The sequence below is a fragment of the Corvus hawaiiensis genome, chromosome Z (assembly GCF_020740725.1).
Source record: "Corvus hawaiiensis isolate bCorHaw1 chromosome Z, bCorHaw1.pri.cur, whole genome shotgun sequence".
Classification (NCBI taxonomy): Eukaryota; Metazoa; Chordata; class Aves; order Passeriformes; family Corvidae; genus Corvus; species Corvus hawaiiensis.
In genome coordinates this window covers 34,977,662-34,997,728 of record NC_063255.1, presented here as the reverse complement: position 1 = coordinate 34,997,728, position 20,067 = coordinate 34,977,662, and the positions used below count along the sequence as shown (strand labels likewise).

The 20,067-nt window shown below is 36.6% G+C and overlaps 1 protein-coding gene across 3 annotated transcripts in view; it reads right to left on the bottom strand.

The window, feature by feature from the left end:
* Positions 1 to 20,067, bottom strand: part of AUH (AU RNA binding methylglutaconyl-CoA hydratase) — a 110,610-nt gene that overhangs the window by 49,587 nt on the left and 40,956 nt on the right. For 2 of the 3 annotated variants that reach the window (XM_048290954.1, XM_048290951.1), the window contains exons 5-6: positions 5,826 to 5,918; positions 4,844 to 4,900 (exon numbers count right to left, since the gene is read on the bottom strand). The exons of the other annotated variant lie outside the window; for it this stretch is intronic. In XM_048290954.1, coding sequence (XP_048146911.1) covers positions 4,844 to 4,900; positions 5,826 to 5,918 — 150 coding nt within the window. The remainder of the gene's footprint in view (positions 1 to 4,843; positions 4,901 to 5,825; positions 5,919 to 20,067) is intronic. 3 annotated transcript variants of the gene reach the window in all.

The following is a 20,067-nucleotide window of genomic DNA, read 5'->3' as shown; positions in this document are numbered from 1 at the left end:
ACACCATGAAGTGAGAGAGTTTTAAAAAGTTACAAACCAGAAAAACAAACTACTTCAACAAACAAATGCTCCAAAAAAATTTTTGGCTAAGGAGAAAGTTGTCACTGAAAAACACTTCCTTTGCAAATTGAGAGACATCAAGAACTACATTTAATTAGTGACAGATATTTGCACTTTTTTTAATGTCAGCTTGGGAAACAAAACAAAGAGAACAAACACAATTTTCTTGTGTAAAAAGACTCTTCCCACATTATTTTGAGTTCCTTACAGACACAGGATTACACAGAAAATAAGTTGTTTAAACAGCTTTTTAACTAAGAGATCAAAAAGTAGTAACTCCTTTTAGCAATGAATAGCTTTGAGAAAAGTCACTCTGACTGGTAACAAGCATCTCCTTAAACTGCAGAGCTAATGAAGTCTAGTTTCTCATGAAATCCTGTCTCATACAAACTCATTGCTGTCCACTGAGATGAGTATTCTGACTGAAACATTATCCACAGCTAAGGCATACACAACAACTCCCTCCTGTGCGCTTTCTTTCATGCCCAAGAATAGGTTAGTTCATGCTGAAACCTTTTCATCTGAGGCCAATAAAATTTTCCCTTCATCTGGCCACCTACTTTTAATAAAATTCTAGGGACTGTTTGTTTTTGCAACCTCTACCCTGTAAACCACAAATTATAGCACAACAGGCTAACAGACACCAAGTTCACAGTGAAGAAACATGAAGAAGAGAGGGGATGAACATACCCATACACACTCTGAAATACAACACAGCAAAAAGAAACAGTCTAAGAGATTCCTGGACTATGTGGAAGATAATTTCCTGACAGAGCTGGTGAGTGAGCCAAGAGGCCAGGTGCCCTACTGCTATTTGTGAACAGAAGGATGATGTGATGCTCAGAAGCCATCTAGGGTACAGGCAACCATGAAATGATAGTTTTCGGTTCTCAGAGCAGTAAGGAAGGGGGTCAGCAGAACTGCCACCTCAGACTTCCAGAAGACAGACTTCTGTTTGTTTAGGAGACTAGTTGATACAATCCTTTAGGAGGCAGTCCAGAAGGGCCAAGGCTCTCAGGAAGGCTGGACATTCTTCAAGAAGAAAATCCTAAAGGCAGAGGAGCAGACCATCCCTCGGTGGCAAAAGAAGAGTCAGTGGGAAAGAAGACCAGCCTGACTGAGCAGAGTGTTTTGCTGGAACTCCATAAAAAACGCAGAAATACTTAGGAGACAACCCCATGCAATGCTTCAGGCTTAAGGCAGAGTGGCTGGAAAGACGCCTAGCAGAAAAGGACCTGGGGGTGCTGGCTGACAACAGCTGAACATGCTGTACCCAGGTGGCTAAGGAGGCCAATGGCATCTTGGCCTGTATCAGCAATAGTCTGACCAGCAGGACCAGGGCAGTGATTGTTCCTCTGTACTCAGCACTGGTGAGGCCACACCTCGAATCCTGTGTCCAGTTCTGGATCCCTACAAAAAGACATTAAAGTGCTGGAGCATGTCCAGAGAAGGGCAATAGAGCCAGTAAAGGGAGCACAAGTCCTGTGAAGAACTGCTGAAGGAGCTGGGATTGTTAAGCCTGGAGAAAATGAGGCTCAAGGGGGATGTTATTGCTCCTTACAACCACCTGAAAGGAGGTTGGGGTCAATCTCTTTTACCAAGTAACAAATACTTCAAGTTGTGCCAAGGTAGGTTTACACTGGATATCAGGAAAAAATTTCTTCATGGAAGGGTTGTCAAGCACTGGAACAGGCTGTCCAGGGAAGTGGTTGAGTTACATGTAGATGTGGCACTTAGCGACATGGTTTAGTGATGAACTTGGCAGTCCTTACTTGACTGTTGGACTTTATGAGCTGAAAGGTCTTTTCCATCCTAAATGATTTTATGACACGTTTTCCGTGTTGGCATAGGACCACTTGTGCAATGATGACTGGCAGACTCACCTTATAAAACAAAAATCATCAGTAATATTTCTACTCAAGTGACTTTCCCATCACTAAGTTACCAAGCTTTCCTCTCTGTTGCACATTTACACTAGTTCTCTTAATCTTGACTTCCTTACTAGAAAGTGGGATGTACTTAAGAGGAAAACCAGAAAGATTTTCTACTTTTCCTAGTTCACATTCTAGCAGTTAAGCTTCTTCCACAATGCAGAAAACTGGGTTTAGATTCCCAAATGCAGAAGAATAATCCTGCTCCCTCACAACGCGAACAGCAGGTCTGTGAACACAGCTATTGTATAAAAGGAGGCACTGCTGTCACCCCGCTTGGTCTTGCTATGCTGTCTGCCATGGATGAATTTTCTGAGGAGATTCAACTTGCTACAATACAGCATACTCTATAAATGCCTACTTGGTCAAGACCCTCAGCAGACTTAGAAGGAGCAATTCATTTTGGTTAGCTCAACTAACTGCTGCTCAAACTTAGCCTTTAGACAGTTGCCGTACATCTGTGCATATTCAAAAGCAAAATTTCTTGCACCTGGGGAATCTGTGTTAATACTGTTTGGTTAATAGACAGCATCTCACTGGGTCTTTTGACAACCACATTTCATTAAGAATGGAATAAACCATAACATACAACAAGGTCCAAAACCTAACAGTTGATATACCCTGGATCTATATTTTAATACTATTAAATTCTAACATTCTTCTAACATAGCTCTTTGATTATAACTTTCTGGGGTTTTAAAAAAGCAAACCCTCACAGTACAAATATGTTTTTCATAAAGCCTCAAACACCCACATTAATTATCACCCAAGTTACAATTTTACATTTATCACATACTCCTGGCAGCTGACAGAGCAGAATAAAAACAGTGGTTTGCCATGTGATAGTTCAAAGAAGCAACTCAGTTTGTCAGCAGATTTCAGGTGTACTAGATGGCATGAGAAATCTATGTAGGCCTCTTAAGAGCTACAGCTCACTCACTTCAGCTCCACTCCCCAGTTCTGTTTTGGCTCAGAGCGGCTTGAAATAAACTCAGAAAATACTCCATTAACCCATGAAGCTATGGTTCAAGTGCGTACATCTGTCTTCCCTACTTAAATGATGTATGCAAAATTCCTTCACTCATTCTTCACTTTCTGATGACAAAAAACATCATCAGTTACTATTTGGATGACAAGAAGCAAAAAGGGCTGAAACATTGTCACTGCTCAACAGGACTGGTCCAAGTACGGGCTGATCAGGAAAAAGTCGTGATTAGCTCAAATACATTCAACAAAAATAGTTGTCAGAAAGGCTGATACGAATAGGGGAAAAAAATCATCACAGAACGTACCCCAAACTGTTGTAAATTGAAAAGTCAGTGTAACAAGATTAAATCTGTCATATTTTCAAGGAGCTGAAGACATGCACCTGAACAATTATTTTAAGAGGAGATGAAAAAAAAAAGGATTTTTCAAACCTCAGTCTTTGAATAGCAGTAAAATATTCTAAAAGAAACTTATAATGAGCCACTTAACTAGCATTTTAATGTAAGAGCACACAAGTTTGAAATATCTATAATTAACTGAAGACAAGGAAATGAGACAAAAGATTGAATACTGAGAATATACGGAGAACTTGACCTGAATTTCTTGAACTGCAGAGTATGTTTCCAATACTTTCCTACAGAATTTCTTAGGAAAGGAGGGGATGGGAGAACAAAGAGTTAAAACTGACAAAGATAAACAACACCAATTTCTGCCTTTTTCTTCACTAGGACTTATTGCCAAGGCACATGATTTCATGACAACACCAGTACAAGTAAATACATCTTTAAAATCATCTGCATTATTATCTTTATCTGCCACTAAAAAGAAACCAGGCATCAATCATAACTGTTTTCCTCATGTAAAATGTAGCTCTGACCACAGAAAGCACTGACTGAAATTACATCTCAACAATAACCATAATAATACAGCAGTTGAAACTGTACAATAATTGTCCAGATTGGTCACAGGATGGGACAGTTTTATACACAAAGTTCATACCACTACTCCCATTATGATTGTTTTTACTGTTTTTTCTATGTGACCTGCAGTGGTATCCATTAGAATTGGATATAGTGCTTTCAAAACAGGTTCCACCCATTAGAAAGAAAACAGGAGAAAAGAAACAGTATGAAGTTCCCTAGAACTTTCAGAAATTAAAGCAAAAAATCACAAGGATGCACTTTTTTCCAAGTTATTGCCCTTCTCCCAGAGCAGCAAACTTACCTAAGGTAGCAATGATTTATACATAAAATAAAAACAAAAGGTTTTGCAACATCTCCTTGAACATTATTTATTACATAACTTTCATTTACCTTGAGTCTAGGAAAAGCAGGTCAACTGACCTTTCAAACATAAAAGAAGTTTTTGACTCAAAAAATCTTGGCAAGAGAATACATTTTTTCACAGCTACACTTTCAGTTCTTAAACTCTTTACAACCAATAAACAAGCAGCTTGAAAGCAGAATTTGAATCCTAAAGTACCAAATGTCATATAAAAGTGGATCTTAATTCAAATAACTGGTTTTGTACACTGACAGTTAATCCTTTATCCTTGCCTGACCCTTAGCAAAATTATATTTATACCTTCAGATCAAGACATAAAATGCCATTTACAGAATCCCTCAATGTTGACTTAGTTAATGAAAACTTTTTTAAAAATATAATATACAGGTGACCCTCCCTGAAAATAAGAAAAACACTTTTAAATTAATTTTGGTAAATAATACAAGCAATAAGCCATAAAACATGCTATAATTCTTAATAGAAATATAAAAATAGGCAGAAATCCATAAAAAATTCAAAATCTAATACTAAGTATATATGTTACTTAGTTATCTGTTGTAACAAAAGCAAAACATTCATACCTGCACCTGGAATGATTGCCAACTTTGTTTCAACTAGGCCCATTTTAGCAGAAGAGGCTAAAAAACAGAATGCAAAGGAGTTCTTACTATAATGTAGAAGGAAAAAAAACCAATGAAAAATACGTAATGATGACCTTGAAGTTTACTAATTAAATTTTCTTCACAAAACTAAATAAATCACTTTTTAAAGCATTTGTTTATTTAAAAAACTTCAAATAGATTCTGATCTGCTTTTAGTAAAAGATCCAACTACTTCCATCAAGGTAAATTCAGTACGTTATTAATTTTCACGTAGGAAGTAAGCAAATCTGTGAGTAACAGAGACTTGCTTCCAAATGGAAAGTACTAAAACAGAATGGCTGTTATTGCTTAACATCTTAGAATGGGGTAGAATTCTGTATCTGATTATTTGAATTCTTTAGGTGACAGCATATTCTCTAAGGTCAAATAATTTTATAAATCCTAAGTTACTGGCAATTGCTCAGGACCAAGTTTCCATTTACTTTCCATCAACTTCTTTTACAGTTCTAACAGTTTATTAGCTCAAGGTTCCTCTTTTCAAGAGTTGTTGTCACTTTTATAATTTAATTTCTTGCGTAATAATACATTCACTAGAAACTTTTGTTCTTTCCCTGCACCCTGTTTACATAAAATCATATCTCCATCTAGAGCACTTCAAATGCACAAGAATCAAACAAAAAAAGAAAATAATTACATAACCCTTCAGGCAATACTGATAAAATTAGGGTCAGAAGAATCAAATAAACATTTAACAAAACCAGTCCAGCTAACTGGGTTAAGTTGCTTTAAATGAAACATTAGCAAGTACTTAGACAGGTTTCCACTAAAGTCCTTTAAAATAATGGGTTATAAACAATATCAAGTACAATGTAAGTTTTATAAGACTGTTGCCAACAGATGGATTACTCAAGCCAGCTACAACACTAATAATTCTATATTCCATAGCAGGATTCAGACCTACCTGCCACCCGTATATCACAGGCTAACGCAAGTTCTAGGCCACCACCTAAGGCAGTTCCATCTATTGCAGCAATAGTAGGTACAGGCAGATTAGCTGAAAAAGAAAGTACCAATTAACACCAACTTCATAAAGAACATCTCCGGAATGTGATTTCATTACATTTTGCTCATTGTACAGTCATACTATGGGAATAAAGTTTCATAAAATAAACTGTGACTAAAAACTGATTGATTGATCAGCAACACTTTGGCAAAAAAAATGACTCTCCCTATCCCTCTGCGGCTGAATAGGTTTGCGTGTCTTTCTCTGGCTTCTGCTAACTTTCGACATAAATCTGAAAAGTGAACTTCAAGAACACAGAGAATCAGAGCTAGACAAAGCCTTATACGAACAGTCCCAGATGAAATAGAGGTGTATGTATGTATGATGTGCCTGTGATGCATTCACAACTAGAAGCTCTCTGTGTCTTGACATTTCTAGACCACCACTGGCAATAGTGGCCACCACTATTGCCCCTTTTCTCCTGCAAAACAGCAGTTAACAGCTTAATAGAAGTGGGAAAGTGTTGCTGCCTGTTCTGAGCTTCCCCTCCCCCTCCCCAAGCTGAACCCCTTTGTTCCAAAGTGCAGGCAAAACCAAATGTAACTCAAACTCTTTAGCAGTGTCTGATTGGCCGGTCACCCTGGGTCACCCCCAGTCCTCCCCTTTCGCCTTCTCCAAGTAAAAGAGAGGACCAAGGGGGGGTCTGCCCTCTTTGGCTTTGCACCCTTTCTGCAAACATCTGTGTGCTTCTGTTTCTTTGAAAGCTTCTAATTGCGGGAATTAGGCAAGCTAAGAGCTGTATTTCTCCCTCTTTGCTTCTGCTGGTGGTATTAGATTTGCAGCTACCATTTTGCTGCTTTTAGAGCTACTGAAATGCTGGATCGCCCTTGCTACCTCTCTAGGCTGCCCGAGGCTTTCTAAGGCATTGAACTACAAGCCTAGCCGGTAAAAGCTGTAAGTATACTTCCTCAGAAAAGTCTTCAGTTTGACAAATAGATGCACATGCTGCCAACACACATGACAGGTAGGACGGCTCCAGAGGCCTGTGCAACCATGGCATGGTTTGTATGTAATTTATCATCAGTGTTCTGACACAGGAAAGTCATTTAAAAAATCAGCCTAAAGCACTGCTTTTCAGCTTCTGCAAATTCAAGTTCTCTTCATCCCTCTTCACCACAAAGTTTGATAGAAAAATGCATTTTCATTTTAGAAATAAACTTGTATATTATGGAGTTAATTGTATTTAATGTAAGAGTTACCACAAGCTTTCCATTTTAAAATATACTTAAACAGTATTCCAGTAGTACATTGTTGCTACTGAAGTTTCAAAAACAGTCAAAAGCAATTCATCAGCTGGACACTTGGACGTACAGCTTGTTGAAACGTTAAACCAGCTCTTGACAGTAACAGCTTTTTCTCCAGATGTTAAAAAAATTTTCATTGTTTTAATGTTTCAACTAACTGAATTCATTGACCAGTTCATTCAGTCTTAGCCAGAAATAGAAAAGAAAAAACTCTTCTCTCAACATATAAATGCAAGTGAGAGACTTACTTCCTTTTAAAATCTAGATGGGTAATATGACAAAAAATTATTAATTTCATGTATTAATTACAACTTTTCTTAGTGAACTAGCTAGTTCTAAATTTAGAAACTGTGCTACCTAGCTTACCTTTTTCCTGACAGGTACAGTTCAGATAACTTCATTTAACAAAAGAATCAATTAAATATTGGTGCACATCAGTATGACAATTATTATACAAGCCTGAAGTCTCTCACTGGGTAACAAAATACATAATTAAACAAAGGTTATTTTATCTGCAAATTGACCTGCTTTTATGACTAACAACTAATGAAAATCCAATTGTCTTTAAAAAAAGAACAAAAACTTAGCAATGCTTTTCAAGATTCTAACAGATGCTTTAAAACAAAGCCCCTAGGTTGCTGTTTTAGGTCATGATTAAAAGTGATTATCTGAATCAATTTCAGTTTCAAAAGAGGCTACTGATTACTGTTTGCAAGAGCTCTTTCAGTGACTTAAAAGAGCTCAAGGTATCCATTTTACCTGCCATCTGCCACAGAAGGCATAGGAGACAGAGGAATAGTAGAAAAATCAGCTCTTTCTCTATTTACTTCTTCGTTATATGGAAAGGCAACTCTCATATCCAGCAGGGCCAGGTTGCTGACAGAAACTTATAACCCTGTCAACACAACCAATTTGCCAAACAGTCTTGCAATTTTGCTAGCTGACACAGCTAGCCTTTCTCTTAAAGAAATATGCCTTTGCCATTGGTAAATAAAAAACAGTTTGCCTGAACACGAAGGCAAGGTCATTGTTAACTGCAGTTTCCAGCAGTTACTGCCTGTATGAATGTTCCATTTATCAGAGACTAACAAACAGTATCTTGAGCACTATTTGCATGGCTTTTGCAGTAGTCCTAGGCAGAATACTTTCCTAAGATAAGCAACTTCCAGAATTAGCTATGGTGCAATTCAAGTAGACTATTACACATGGAAATGAAAGTTACAGAATGAGTATTACAAAACAGCTTGGTTTCAAGAATTACAGGCAGCATTCCTATCATGAAATAATAAAAATTCATAATTCAAGGAGAGAAAAAGCAGTTTCATAATGTATGTTAGAATCATCACTTCCCAAGGATATTAATGTGAAAGGATCACCTGGCATAAGAGTTGACAATGAATGAAAGGCAAAATACTAATTCCTTGTAATGGCCTTGTGTGTATCTATTAAATGAATTTAAGAAATTAATCATTTTAATATGTTAGTGTGAAGCATCAGAAAAACTAGCAAAGCAAAAAGTTAGTAATCACTTGCGATTGTTAACTGAGTTTCTAGGCTACTAAAACTTGTTAACAAGGGTAAAGCTTCTTGGAGTATAAGTATTTTGTAGCATAAGAGGCACCTGATCACATTTATCTGCATGACTTTAATATACAAATGCCAAAACTGTTGAGCCCATAACAAAAACAGAGATGATGTTTGACAAATAATGCCCTGTAGACTTAATTGAGTTGTACGCACTCAAATTTTAGGAACCATAAATTACACATAGAGACAGGTCAATCTCCACAATGATTCTACATGACAAGGCTCGTTTGGTATGAGTGATAAAAAAATATTTAAAGCTTTGCCAAGAAGCCTAGTGGCTCTATACTTTGACATTCCATATTTTAGCCACAGTTCAAATAACAAGATATAAATTTCAGGTAATTGTTGTACTACGACTCATTAGTACATGCTAAATTCTAGATGTGATACTGGTTTATCAGGGTGCAATCATGAGCTGCATAGTGAAATCAAAAAGGAATTTAAGATATACATAAAAGAAACAGAGTAACTAAATTAAATGAGAGAGTACAACACAGAGACAAGAGTAGACCACATACATAGAGAGATTAATGTTGTTAGAAGTAGTTAAAAAGGCTAAGTAATGACCAGCATTAAACCTTAGTTAGAGAATTTCACTGAGTTACCCTAGTACATCACAGTGTGGAATATGAAGGACACAAAATAGTAAGGTAGTTCACACAATGAATTCAGAAAGTATTACTTCACACATCTATTCTGATGTGAAACATGCTGCTTATTCTGTAAACACACTTCTATTCTGCATATATAAGACATCCTAAGCAAACGCCAATAGTCACATCCTAATGTAACATCAGTGCTTAATTATATTACAGAAAAGTAAGGTTCTAAGTACAGTAAAGAAATAGAAGGGTCCAATTCAGTTTATGTTATGTCAGCAACAGAGCCACATATAAGACAAAAACACATCCCTACATTTGAGATCCCAGGAGTAGAGACTTCTAACTGAAGAGAAGACAAATGTGAACAAGCAGAACAAAATACATTTTATGTATTAGGTTGTTTGAGGAATGATCTGTTAGCACAGAAGCTGACAAAACCTGTAAAAAAGGATGTTTACAGGCCATTCAAGACATGATACAGGTAGAGTGACCAACAGGTAAACCGAAGAACTTCAATAAGAGAAAATAAACTTAGTAACATTAGAAAGCTAAATTAAACCCATAAACAGCTCAGAGAAAATAGAAATATACAGCAATATAAAGAAATGGACCTGCTTCCTACTCTGCAGTAACTGGGAACCTTCAGCTCAACTTCAGGAATACATCCCGGGTAAACAGACATGTCACATGTAGTTTTAGATTAGGCTGACCAGCAGCATCTTGTAGTCTTGGGATACCTCCTGCTCTCCTGTGAATCTTCATTACTGAAAGATGTAGAATGGAGTAAGCTAAACTCTGCCACAATTCTGCCATGAGTACACAATGTCACAGGACGAGTACTTTGCAATTAAGCATACAAAAACACATGTAATGTGTTGGAAGCAATTTCAAAGAATCACAGTTGTTCTGAAGCAGGTAATTGTTATTTCATCCTCAAGTGACTTTCCACATGATGTCTACTGCTGGTGACTAACAAGGGATTTCCTTTCTGCTTAGAGACCATGATATGACAAACAACAGGCCAGCATATGAATACAGGCACCTGGTCTGAAGGACTTGACCACTAAATAGTTTCTCAGATGTGTGCCTTAACACCCACACAAGCTGATTCATATTATTGCGGACACCGACATTCCCCAAATAGAAAGCAGAAATTGCCTGGAGTCTAGTGACCTGAATCATAAATGACTATTTAGTCTTCTGACTACTTTATTAAAAAAGTTCTTATAACATTACAGATATGTTACATAATTGCTGGGTGGAAACTGGATTGCATATGACACATTCTTCATAACCCTCAAGCAGCCTTTTTCTATTCCTGCACAACCTCAGTTTCTCATTATTGACAAAAAATAAGTGGCCTGATCAACTAGGAAAAATCTACTTTCCACAGTTAGCGAGGAAGAAGGAAGTATGAAGAATGAACACATGTAGTAAAACCATAATGGCAACAATTTGAAAGTACATATGAAAGTAGCCTTGTTTTTATGAAATATTACATACAGTAGATTTTACATAACAGGCAAAAAACCACTTTCTTTAGATGGTGTCCAATTACTCAAAGGAAGACCTATCACAAATGCTGATCCCTTACTGTGAGTTCCTGAAACAGAACAGGCAGAGGAAGAATAATACGGTTATCCAGAATTCCAGACTTTGTGATTTGTGTTCCTGTCAACTTGCATGGACTTGCCCAAACTGGTTAACTTTAAATATTTAACATCCAGGAAAAAAAATTACTAATTCAGAATATATCAAATTCAAAAAGACCAACCTCCTACGAGTGTCCTCCTTGCTTGCTCAATAAATTTATACCTGTAATATTTTCTGTAAGCAACTGTACCACATACTCATATAAAAGGAAAAAAAAAAACTATTCCTGAGCTAGACAAAAGATTTTGAGATTTAGACTATTCAAGTGACAATGAAGTGTATGAGAATCACCTATTTGTAGATTGCCAGCTGTTACAATCAATCTGAAGAATACCTGCAGTATTCCCTTTCTTTCCCTAGAATACAGGAGTCATCATTAAAGAACTGAAGTCCAGCAGACATAGAATTCAGTTTCTCTTCAAGTAAAAAGTCTGCACTACTACTGCAGTAACACTTCATGATTCCCATGAATCAGAAAAGAAAATTCCATGAAAGCCTCCTCAAGACCTAACAATGCACAAATTCTATCCAGTTCCTTAGATATAATTAACTTCTATTTTTGAAGTACTTTTTTAGGTAGTTTAGGACAAATATTTTCAATTCAACTAATTATAGCAGTCAGAATTTGGTATCTACAAACATTCAAATGAAGACCCAGTTTAAAGCCTGCCTTTTTATGCATTTGATATGAAACATTAAAATGAAAGACAGTCACCTTAACTTCCGGTGTTGTCCTACACCTGGACAATGTTCAAAATGGTTCTTACTGTTCCTTTCTCATCCTAACTCAGTGACCTCTGGCAACCAATCTCCAGAAAAAACAGCTATTCAGATACAAATCAGAAGCTGGTCACTACCTCTAGTACCTACTGAACCAGATACATAACCCTGACTTGTCTTTAATTATGAATGGAAGAATTATTGTTTCCCAGAATGAAACTGAAAAGAAAGTAGTAAGCATACTCTACTTGCCTCAAAAACTGTGACCATCCATCTAAGACCAAAGTAGCTACAGAATTCAATTTTAAATGACAACACAACTGAGTTGCCACAGAACAAAGAAATAGATTGTCCAAGCTATTTATTCCACAATTGCATTTTTGATTATTTGACAAATAAGGTTGTTTAGTGAACAGCTTACTAGAACAAGCAACTTCAGGGGGCATTTCCAGCAGCTCATTTTTCCTTTTGAATAATGGGTTTCATAAAACATAAAGCCAAGAGGATGAATTGTATAAAAATACCCTGCATACTGTCAGTATTACACGGATTACTAGAGGAAAGTATGCTATAAATTGAGGAATAGATTAACAGTTCCACAATTTGTTATCTAACTCTGGCAGATTAAGGAAGTGCGGCAAGTATCTGCCTATATATGTCTGCAGCACATGAGAAACCCTTAAATCACAGATGGTTGAGGCTGAAAGAGACTTCTGGAACTCACCTTGTCCAGCCTGTCTGCTCAACCAGCATCACCTTGAACAGGTTGCTCGAGCTCATGTCCAGATAGCTTTTGAAGATCTCTAAGGAGGGAGACTCCACAACCCGACTGGGCAAACTGTATCAATGCTTAGTCCCCTTCACAGTGAATAAGGACTTCCTAATGCTCAGGGAGAATCTCTTCTGTTCCCGTTTGTGCCCATTGCCTCTGGTCCTGAGACTAGACACCACCAGAGAGAGCCTAGCTTCATCTTCTAGCACCCTCCCCTTTAGATACTTATATGTGCTGCTGAGATCACCTCCCAAGCCTTCTCTTCTCTAGGCTGAACAGCCCTAGCTTGCTCAACCTTTTCTAACAGAAGAGATGCTCTGGAGCATTCATCACCTTCAGGGCCTTTCACTGGACTTTCCAGTAGCTCTGTGTCTCTCACTGGGAAGCCTAGAACTGGCCATAGTACTCCAGCAGCGGCCTCAGATGTGCTGATGAGAGGCAAAGGATCACCTCCCTCAACTCCTGGCAATACTCATCCTAACGCAGCCCAGGATACCACTGTCCTTCCTTGCCACAAGGGCACAGTGCTGTCTTACATTCAACTTGGTGTCCCACTGAGACCTGCAGGGCTTTTTTGTGCTGCTGCTTTTCATATCATTACCCCCATCATATACTCGGTGCATGAGGTCGCTTGCATCTTCCTTTGTAGAAATTAAGGAGATTCCTGTTAGTCTATTTCTCCAGCTTGTTGAGTTCCCTCTGAATGGCAGCACAACCCTTTGCTTATGATTTTACATCAATAAACTTGAGGAGGCTACACTCTATCCCACCATCCACACCATTAAAGATGTGAAACATGATTGAACCCAGCACTGCCCCTGGGATACACACTGGCTAGAGGCCTCCAAGCAGACTTCATGCTGCTAATGCACATCTGCACCCATTCATTTAGCCAGTTTTCAATCCATTTCACTGCTTTTTCATCCAGTCCATACTCACCAGTTACTCTACAAAAATTTTACAAGAGATACTGTCAAAAGCCTTACAGTCAAGGTAGACAATATCCACTGCTTTCTTCTCATCTAACAAACTAATCATTTCACCATAGGTTGTAAAACTGGTTAAGCAACATTTCCCTCTTCTGACTCCATGCTGACTACACCTTACGATTTTCTTGTCCCTTGTGTGCCCACTAGTAGTTTAGTTTCCACGATTAGTTGTCCCAGAACCTTTCCAAGAACAAAATTTAATCTACAGACAAGAAAGGTCTCTTCCCACTTCTTAGTAAATTTATTTAAATGTATTAACAACGGGGGCTTCAAATTAATAAAAAGAATGGTCACATGCCCCCAAAATGTTTAAATACCTCTAAGTGCATATGTGTAGATAAACCCCATAATTGAAGGTCACCCATTAGGAAAGCAAGAAAGAGGAAAAAAGAGTCGTATCTTAATATTGAGAATGTCAAATATAGAATTACAAATTTTTGTCTTATTATTACAAAGAAATGCACTTATTTACATAGTATTTATATTTAGTGTATATTTCAATTAACAATAGTTTAAACCTATATAATATTGCAGGTCTATGGGATGATTCCTACACCAGTGTTGACAGGTTTGAGATCTGTTACTTTACAGAGTTTCTTTAGGAACCCAGAATCTCCCAGTTGTCTGGTTACCAGTTATAAAAGAATTTTCAAAAGGTCCCAGACACAAATAGGAACTTTGAATCAGCAGTAATTATTATTTGAAATTACATCCTAGCTTGCATAATAACTGGGAATGGATTTTTACTTTGTTTTTAAAATAATTTTATACCTAAATATTCTTATTTTGTAACTCAGAATAGATTTCTCTTCCACCTCTTCACTACCCAGATTCTTGATGTCTCTTGGTGATGTGGCTCCTGATTACAAAAACTAAGATCTTTTAACGTAGAAAAAAAGGGCATAAACTATGCCACTTGAGTGGCAAGTAGAGGCAGCCCATGTGCAATTCTGGTAATTGGAATATTCTTTATACTAGGAACATTATAGTCACAAAATTACATTTAACATATTAAATAATTTATATCACAGGAAATGAGAAAAATAATTGCAACATAGCATTGTATCTTGATTTCAGTTTTGGGGACCTTTTCCTGAAACAACATTGCGATGGCAATACAACCTTTGCAATGACAGTTTTATTCAGGCAGTTACCTTGCCATGCAAAATCTGTAATCAAGTCAGTGGCTACAACAGTTTGCTTTCATTTTCAGTTGCAAGCTACTACCATCAAAAAAAGATTCTCCTATGGGGAAAAATTTAACAGAAACAAAATACTTCAACAAGTACTTTCATCCATTCTGTAACACTCAGAAAACCAACCAGTGTATGCAGCAACATATGAAAGTGGCTGAGAGAGACTGTCAAATCTTCCTACACGAACTTCGGGGTAAAGAAGATTGGTCAAACCATTTCTGCACATGGCAAGTAATTAAATGTTACAAAGCTTTACCTTTCATAAGTGCAAAAATAATGGCAAAATGATTATTCAATTAATTTCTGTATTGCCGTATGTTTCAAAAATATATTCAGCTGCATAAACGACCACACTTTAAAGTCTGGATATGCAATTCTGTGCCATACATTTGCCAGTTACAACTGTGAAAGGCTTTTAGATACACTCTAATTCCTGTGCTTTACATAAGAAGCTTACTAGTCTACAACTGTTGATAGACTTGTTTGAACATTACTGTCTTTGCTTTAATACCTTCAAAGTTCAGGCAGACAATAACAATAAAGAGTTGCATAAAAATATGTATATTTTAGTATTTGTAAAGAAATTTTGCTTTTTAATGAAAATGGTTACTGCACATTGCCTACAGATGATTATTAAGCAAAAGGTATTAATAAAGTTTTTCTTCCATTTATATTGACAATGGCTAAAACACCTCACTCAATCCTATTAATTTCCCAGTGTCCTCCATTAATCACTCACTCTTATATATGATCTAGAAATAATATATTTTTGAATTGAAAAAAACCATTTAAACTTTAATAGAGGAATATTACATTCTTTATTTTAAAAATTTCTATTTGCTACTTTATTATGGACAAGTGGGAGAGACAGTGTGTTTCACATTCTTGAGAACAGAAACTGGGAAATTAATGGGAATGAAAGGGATGGTTTAATCAAACCCTTTAGCTACAGTTTTCTGTATCCAACTTTTCCATGATTTTCTTGTACTATATAAAAATCATTTGGATATTTCAATCATCTCACACACTTCAGTTTGATAAACAGATTCTTCAGTTCTTTCATATTTACTAATATTTCATCTTGTAGTTTCATTCTGCCCTCAGTAAGACAATAATGAAGTAAAACCTAGATGACAGAATCTACTTTCTGTGCAAATGAATGAAAGCTCTGGACAAAAGAAAAATGAAAATTATTTTTTGCATTTTTTACTCTTACTAAGTACATTTAAGAACTTACTATACAAAAACAGCACAGCATGTAATCAAGCAGTGAAGTTACAAAACAAAAAGGAGTTAAATGAATTCAGTTACATTTTTCCATTCTACTTCCATGAAAGTTTTTTCTTTCTTAAAGAGCACACAAAATAAAACTCAAACTATAATCTCTATATAATGTACACACACAACTATATAGTCTCTAATATAATCTCCAGTTGTTAAGAGAATCAAATTGGATACGGTTTTCATTTTTTTTATTGTCTACTTGTCTGATTTACAGAATGAAGATAACACATACTCTATTATTACTAGCATTGTTGTTTGACACGATACATTCCCCAGTCCAGTGCTAAAAGATTTTTCTTTCTAAATTAGCATAATGTACCAAGTAATAGTTTCAAGCCAGTTCATTCACAGAACACTACAGAAGAAACACTCCCTAACATTTCACAGTAAGCATAAATTTCTTTTTTTTAATAAGCTAGTTTAGTAATATCATCAAGCCAGCACCTACCTAAGCAAAAGGTGTATTCAATACAAGACTTGACAATGCTAGTCTGCAGTTAAAGCCTCGTACTTGGCCCAAGCAGTGAGCTCAGGATTTCTTTGGCAGAAGAGCAACATCATACTTTCAGTACCATGTCAGGAGTTGCTACTCTTTGAACACAAATTCGTTCAAGGAACAGAGCCAGAGACCAAGACAGGCAAAGCAAACAGCTAACAAACTATTCTTTCTCAGTCAGTGATTGAAACATGCAATTTCAAACCTGAACAGGGTTTGTTATTTTCCATTGAGGAAAGGATAGTGCTCCCAATGCATCAAACATGCACAGTGTGGCTCTCTAGAGAAGGAATGGAAGCCCTCGACAGCAAGTGATACTGGGAGGCCTGTTTTAACACAGTGCAAACTGGCTATGCTGATCTCAATAAACCATTTGAGCAAGCAGCACCCACTTTTTGGTACCGTTACCTTCGTGGAAGGAAACTTAAAGAGCCATGTTCAGAGCATAGTCTCTTGTCCTCACAGAACAACATTTGGAATTACCACCAGAAGGAAAACTAAACTACTGCTGAGGCTATATTAATTGTCATGGCTGCACAGCAGCACCAGGATCAGACAACACTTAGTCAAAGGCTATCTTAAATTAATTCAATATCAAGAGAAGAAATAAATCTATCATTAGAAAACAACCAAGAGCCCAGCAACCCACTCAGAATGCTAGTGCTCAAGGACTATTAGTTATGCTGCACACTTAATCAAACAGGCAACATCATAATACAGTAAGCGGAATGCTGTGCTAAAATCTACCTTTCACAGTGTCAGCAACACAGAAAGACCACGATGCCTGAGGCCAGCTGCTAAGCATGGTTCTGCTACCTGTAATTTGTCTTTTTTCAAATTTGATAGCTATCTGAAATGCAACTCATAGCCTGTATCTCTCTTCCCTAAGAGAGAAATCCACAGTTCTTATCAAAGGATTTCCAAACTAGAGTACTCTAGCTTTGATGGCCAGATCTACTTCCAGCAGACACAGACGGATTTACTAAATTTGGTAAATTCTGAGTGTTCACTACTAAACCAGGATTCAAAATGCTAACCACAGCTCCACAGAAGCCTCAGAAATTCAAAGAGTAAAACAAGGCACAGCACCGACCTCATCAGTGATATCTCTTGCTTATTTTTAAGCCTTCACAATGGGAAGGTGTGGTAGCAGTTACCAGACCAGCAATCAAGTGAAAATTTTTATAATCCTGATACCATTCTTGGGACCTCTGAAACCAATTTTTGACAGCTTGCATCCAAAACCAAACCATAGCATATAATGTGGCACCAAAAAATGCATGTATGCATGATCTTCAGTAGTCAAACTAGGAACTTTTTTGAAAAGAGGGTGTTTGTCTGAAGGATGAACAAGTGCACTCTTTTAAGTAAATTAAAAGTTTGGTGATGACTGAAAGCCAGACGGACAGAAAAAATGCTGAAGAAGGAAAAACAAAATCTGTTAATACAGAACTGTACCTGCTCTGAATAAAATAAAAAACACACAATAAAAACCACAAACACAAGCAACTGACCACAAGGTGCTTTCACTGAGATGATCTCATTCAAAGTGGACTATGTTAAAACTCATCATATCTGATAGAACTACATATACAAAGTTACTAAATATCACCACTTCTTAAAGTTGTATCACAGCTTATGCATCAAAACTTATCAAATGTTTTTAATAAAGACCTTTAAGATTTTTTATAATTCAACAAGACCAACAGAAAACAAGTAACTTCAGTATTTTAATAAAAAATTCATTCTTAACTTAGTTCAGATCTAGGTTCCATCACGCCACGCGTAAGGTGTTTTGTCTCCAAATGTGAAATAAAAAACAAGCCTGACCACACATTAATTTTAAAAAGTAACCAAGAAAGTCAGTCTCCAATTTTTATTCCCTGTTTATGGGATTTGGGCACTTATGCCTACATTCTTTGGAAGAGCTTTGCTAATCAATGGTGTTTCCCACTTAATAGAGGTTGGGGCCAAACGTCAATTGGAATAATTACATGTGTTTGCTGAATTGAAATTCTTTCTACAGCTTCAGGTCTTATTTTTATTAAACATGGTGTTTTTATTGAGGAGTGTGGTTATTGCATTCAGCTCCATACATAGCCTCAGCCTGTTTTGCAACTGCAATCCCAAAATATAACATCTATACACTATCACAGCCCTGATCCCATAGTCAGTATAAATAACAACATGGACTTAATGGGAGGCATACTATAAAATACATACTGAAGATCTAACCCACAATGATGGGGCTTTTCCCCCCCAAAAGCCTCAAAAACAAGGCTTCTGGAAATCATTATAATTTGACTTAATTTAGCCAGGCCTGTCTTGTGTGCATGGTTACAAGAGATCTATTAAAGCTTTTCTCTCCTAATTTCTTGAGGGTAAAGACAGACTTACATCAGTAACGAAGTGCTTCAAGGCAGAACATAGTAACAGACAAGTAGTCTTATAATTCTTACTATAAAAAAAAAAAAAAACAACACAGAAAAAAGTACAAAAACCCCCAGACACACACACACAAACCCAAACCCACCTCCACAATTCTGGTATAATTTTAGCAAAAGCAACTACTGCTAAAAATAGAGACTGTTTTGATATTCCCCTCCCCAACTTAAAGCTCTAAGTGCCGCAACTAATGGCTCAGTTCAATTTTTCCAGCTCTTTTTTTATGCATTTATTTTTAAACAAAGTCATATTTACTGCAGTCTTACTTCTTCACCCAAATTTAGTAAGAAGTTATAAATTATTACCATATAAACAAGTGCAGTATGCTTTTAATTTCCAGAAAATTCTCTTTTGTAGCTATATTTCAAAATGATACTACAGTTTTCTACAAAACCACCACTGTAAGGATTTTAAATGTAATGAAGACAGAAACTACTTAAAGCCAAAGACTGTCATTTCTAAAAAGCTAAGTTTATCTGGTTGTTCAAGACATAATTAACCTTTATTGTATTTCATCTGTAAAGGTAACGTAATGGTCTTCTTTCTGAAAATATAGCTAAAAAGACGTAACTCCTTACTAGGTCACACAGCCGAATACAAATGCAATTATCAAATCATGACCTAGTTCTGAAAAGCAAAAAGTAGAATATATTTTAAATGAGATTATAATATTAAACTCGGATAGAAAAAAGAACAAAATAGGAGATTGGAAATATTGTTCCCTAGCTACGTAACATTCTTCAGTGGTAAGTATTAATTTGAAAACTGTTTCCCCTCTTTAACTATCTCACAGCATTCTAGTTGTTGCCTGGCAAGAAAAATACCATTATTATTTTCCATATACAGCTTAATTGCAGTGACCAAATGCAAATACAATGTCCCTATAGTTCTACATAAATTACACTTTGTAATGACAGATCACTTCTTCAGAAGAATTAAAAAAAAAGGAACTAAGAACATCTGACTTGCCATAAAATTAATATTCATTTCTATTCATAAGGGCATCATCAACGGGACATCTCATGCACCCATCTAATCTAACCTCATATACATATTTTTTCAATATTGTCTACCATTGTCTGATGTAGGGAATGACATAACAAGAGCCCCACCAGGGGTAACGCATCCAGCTCTGGAGTCCTTATCACAGGA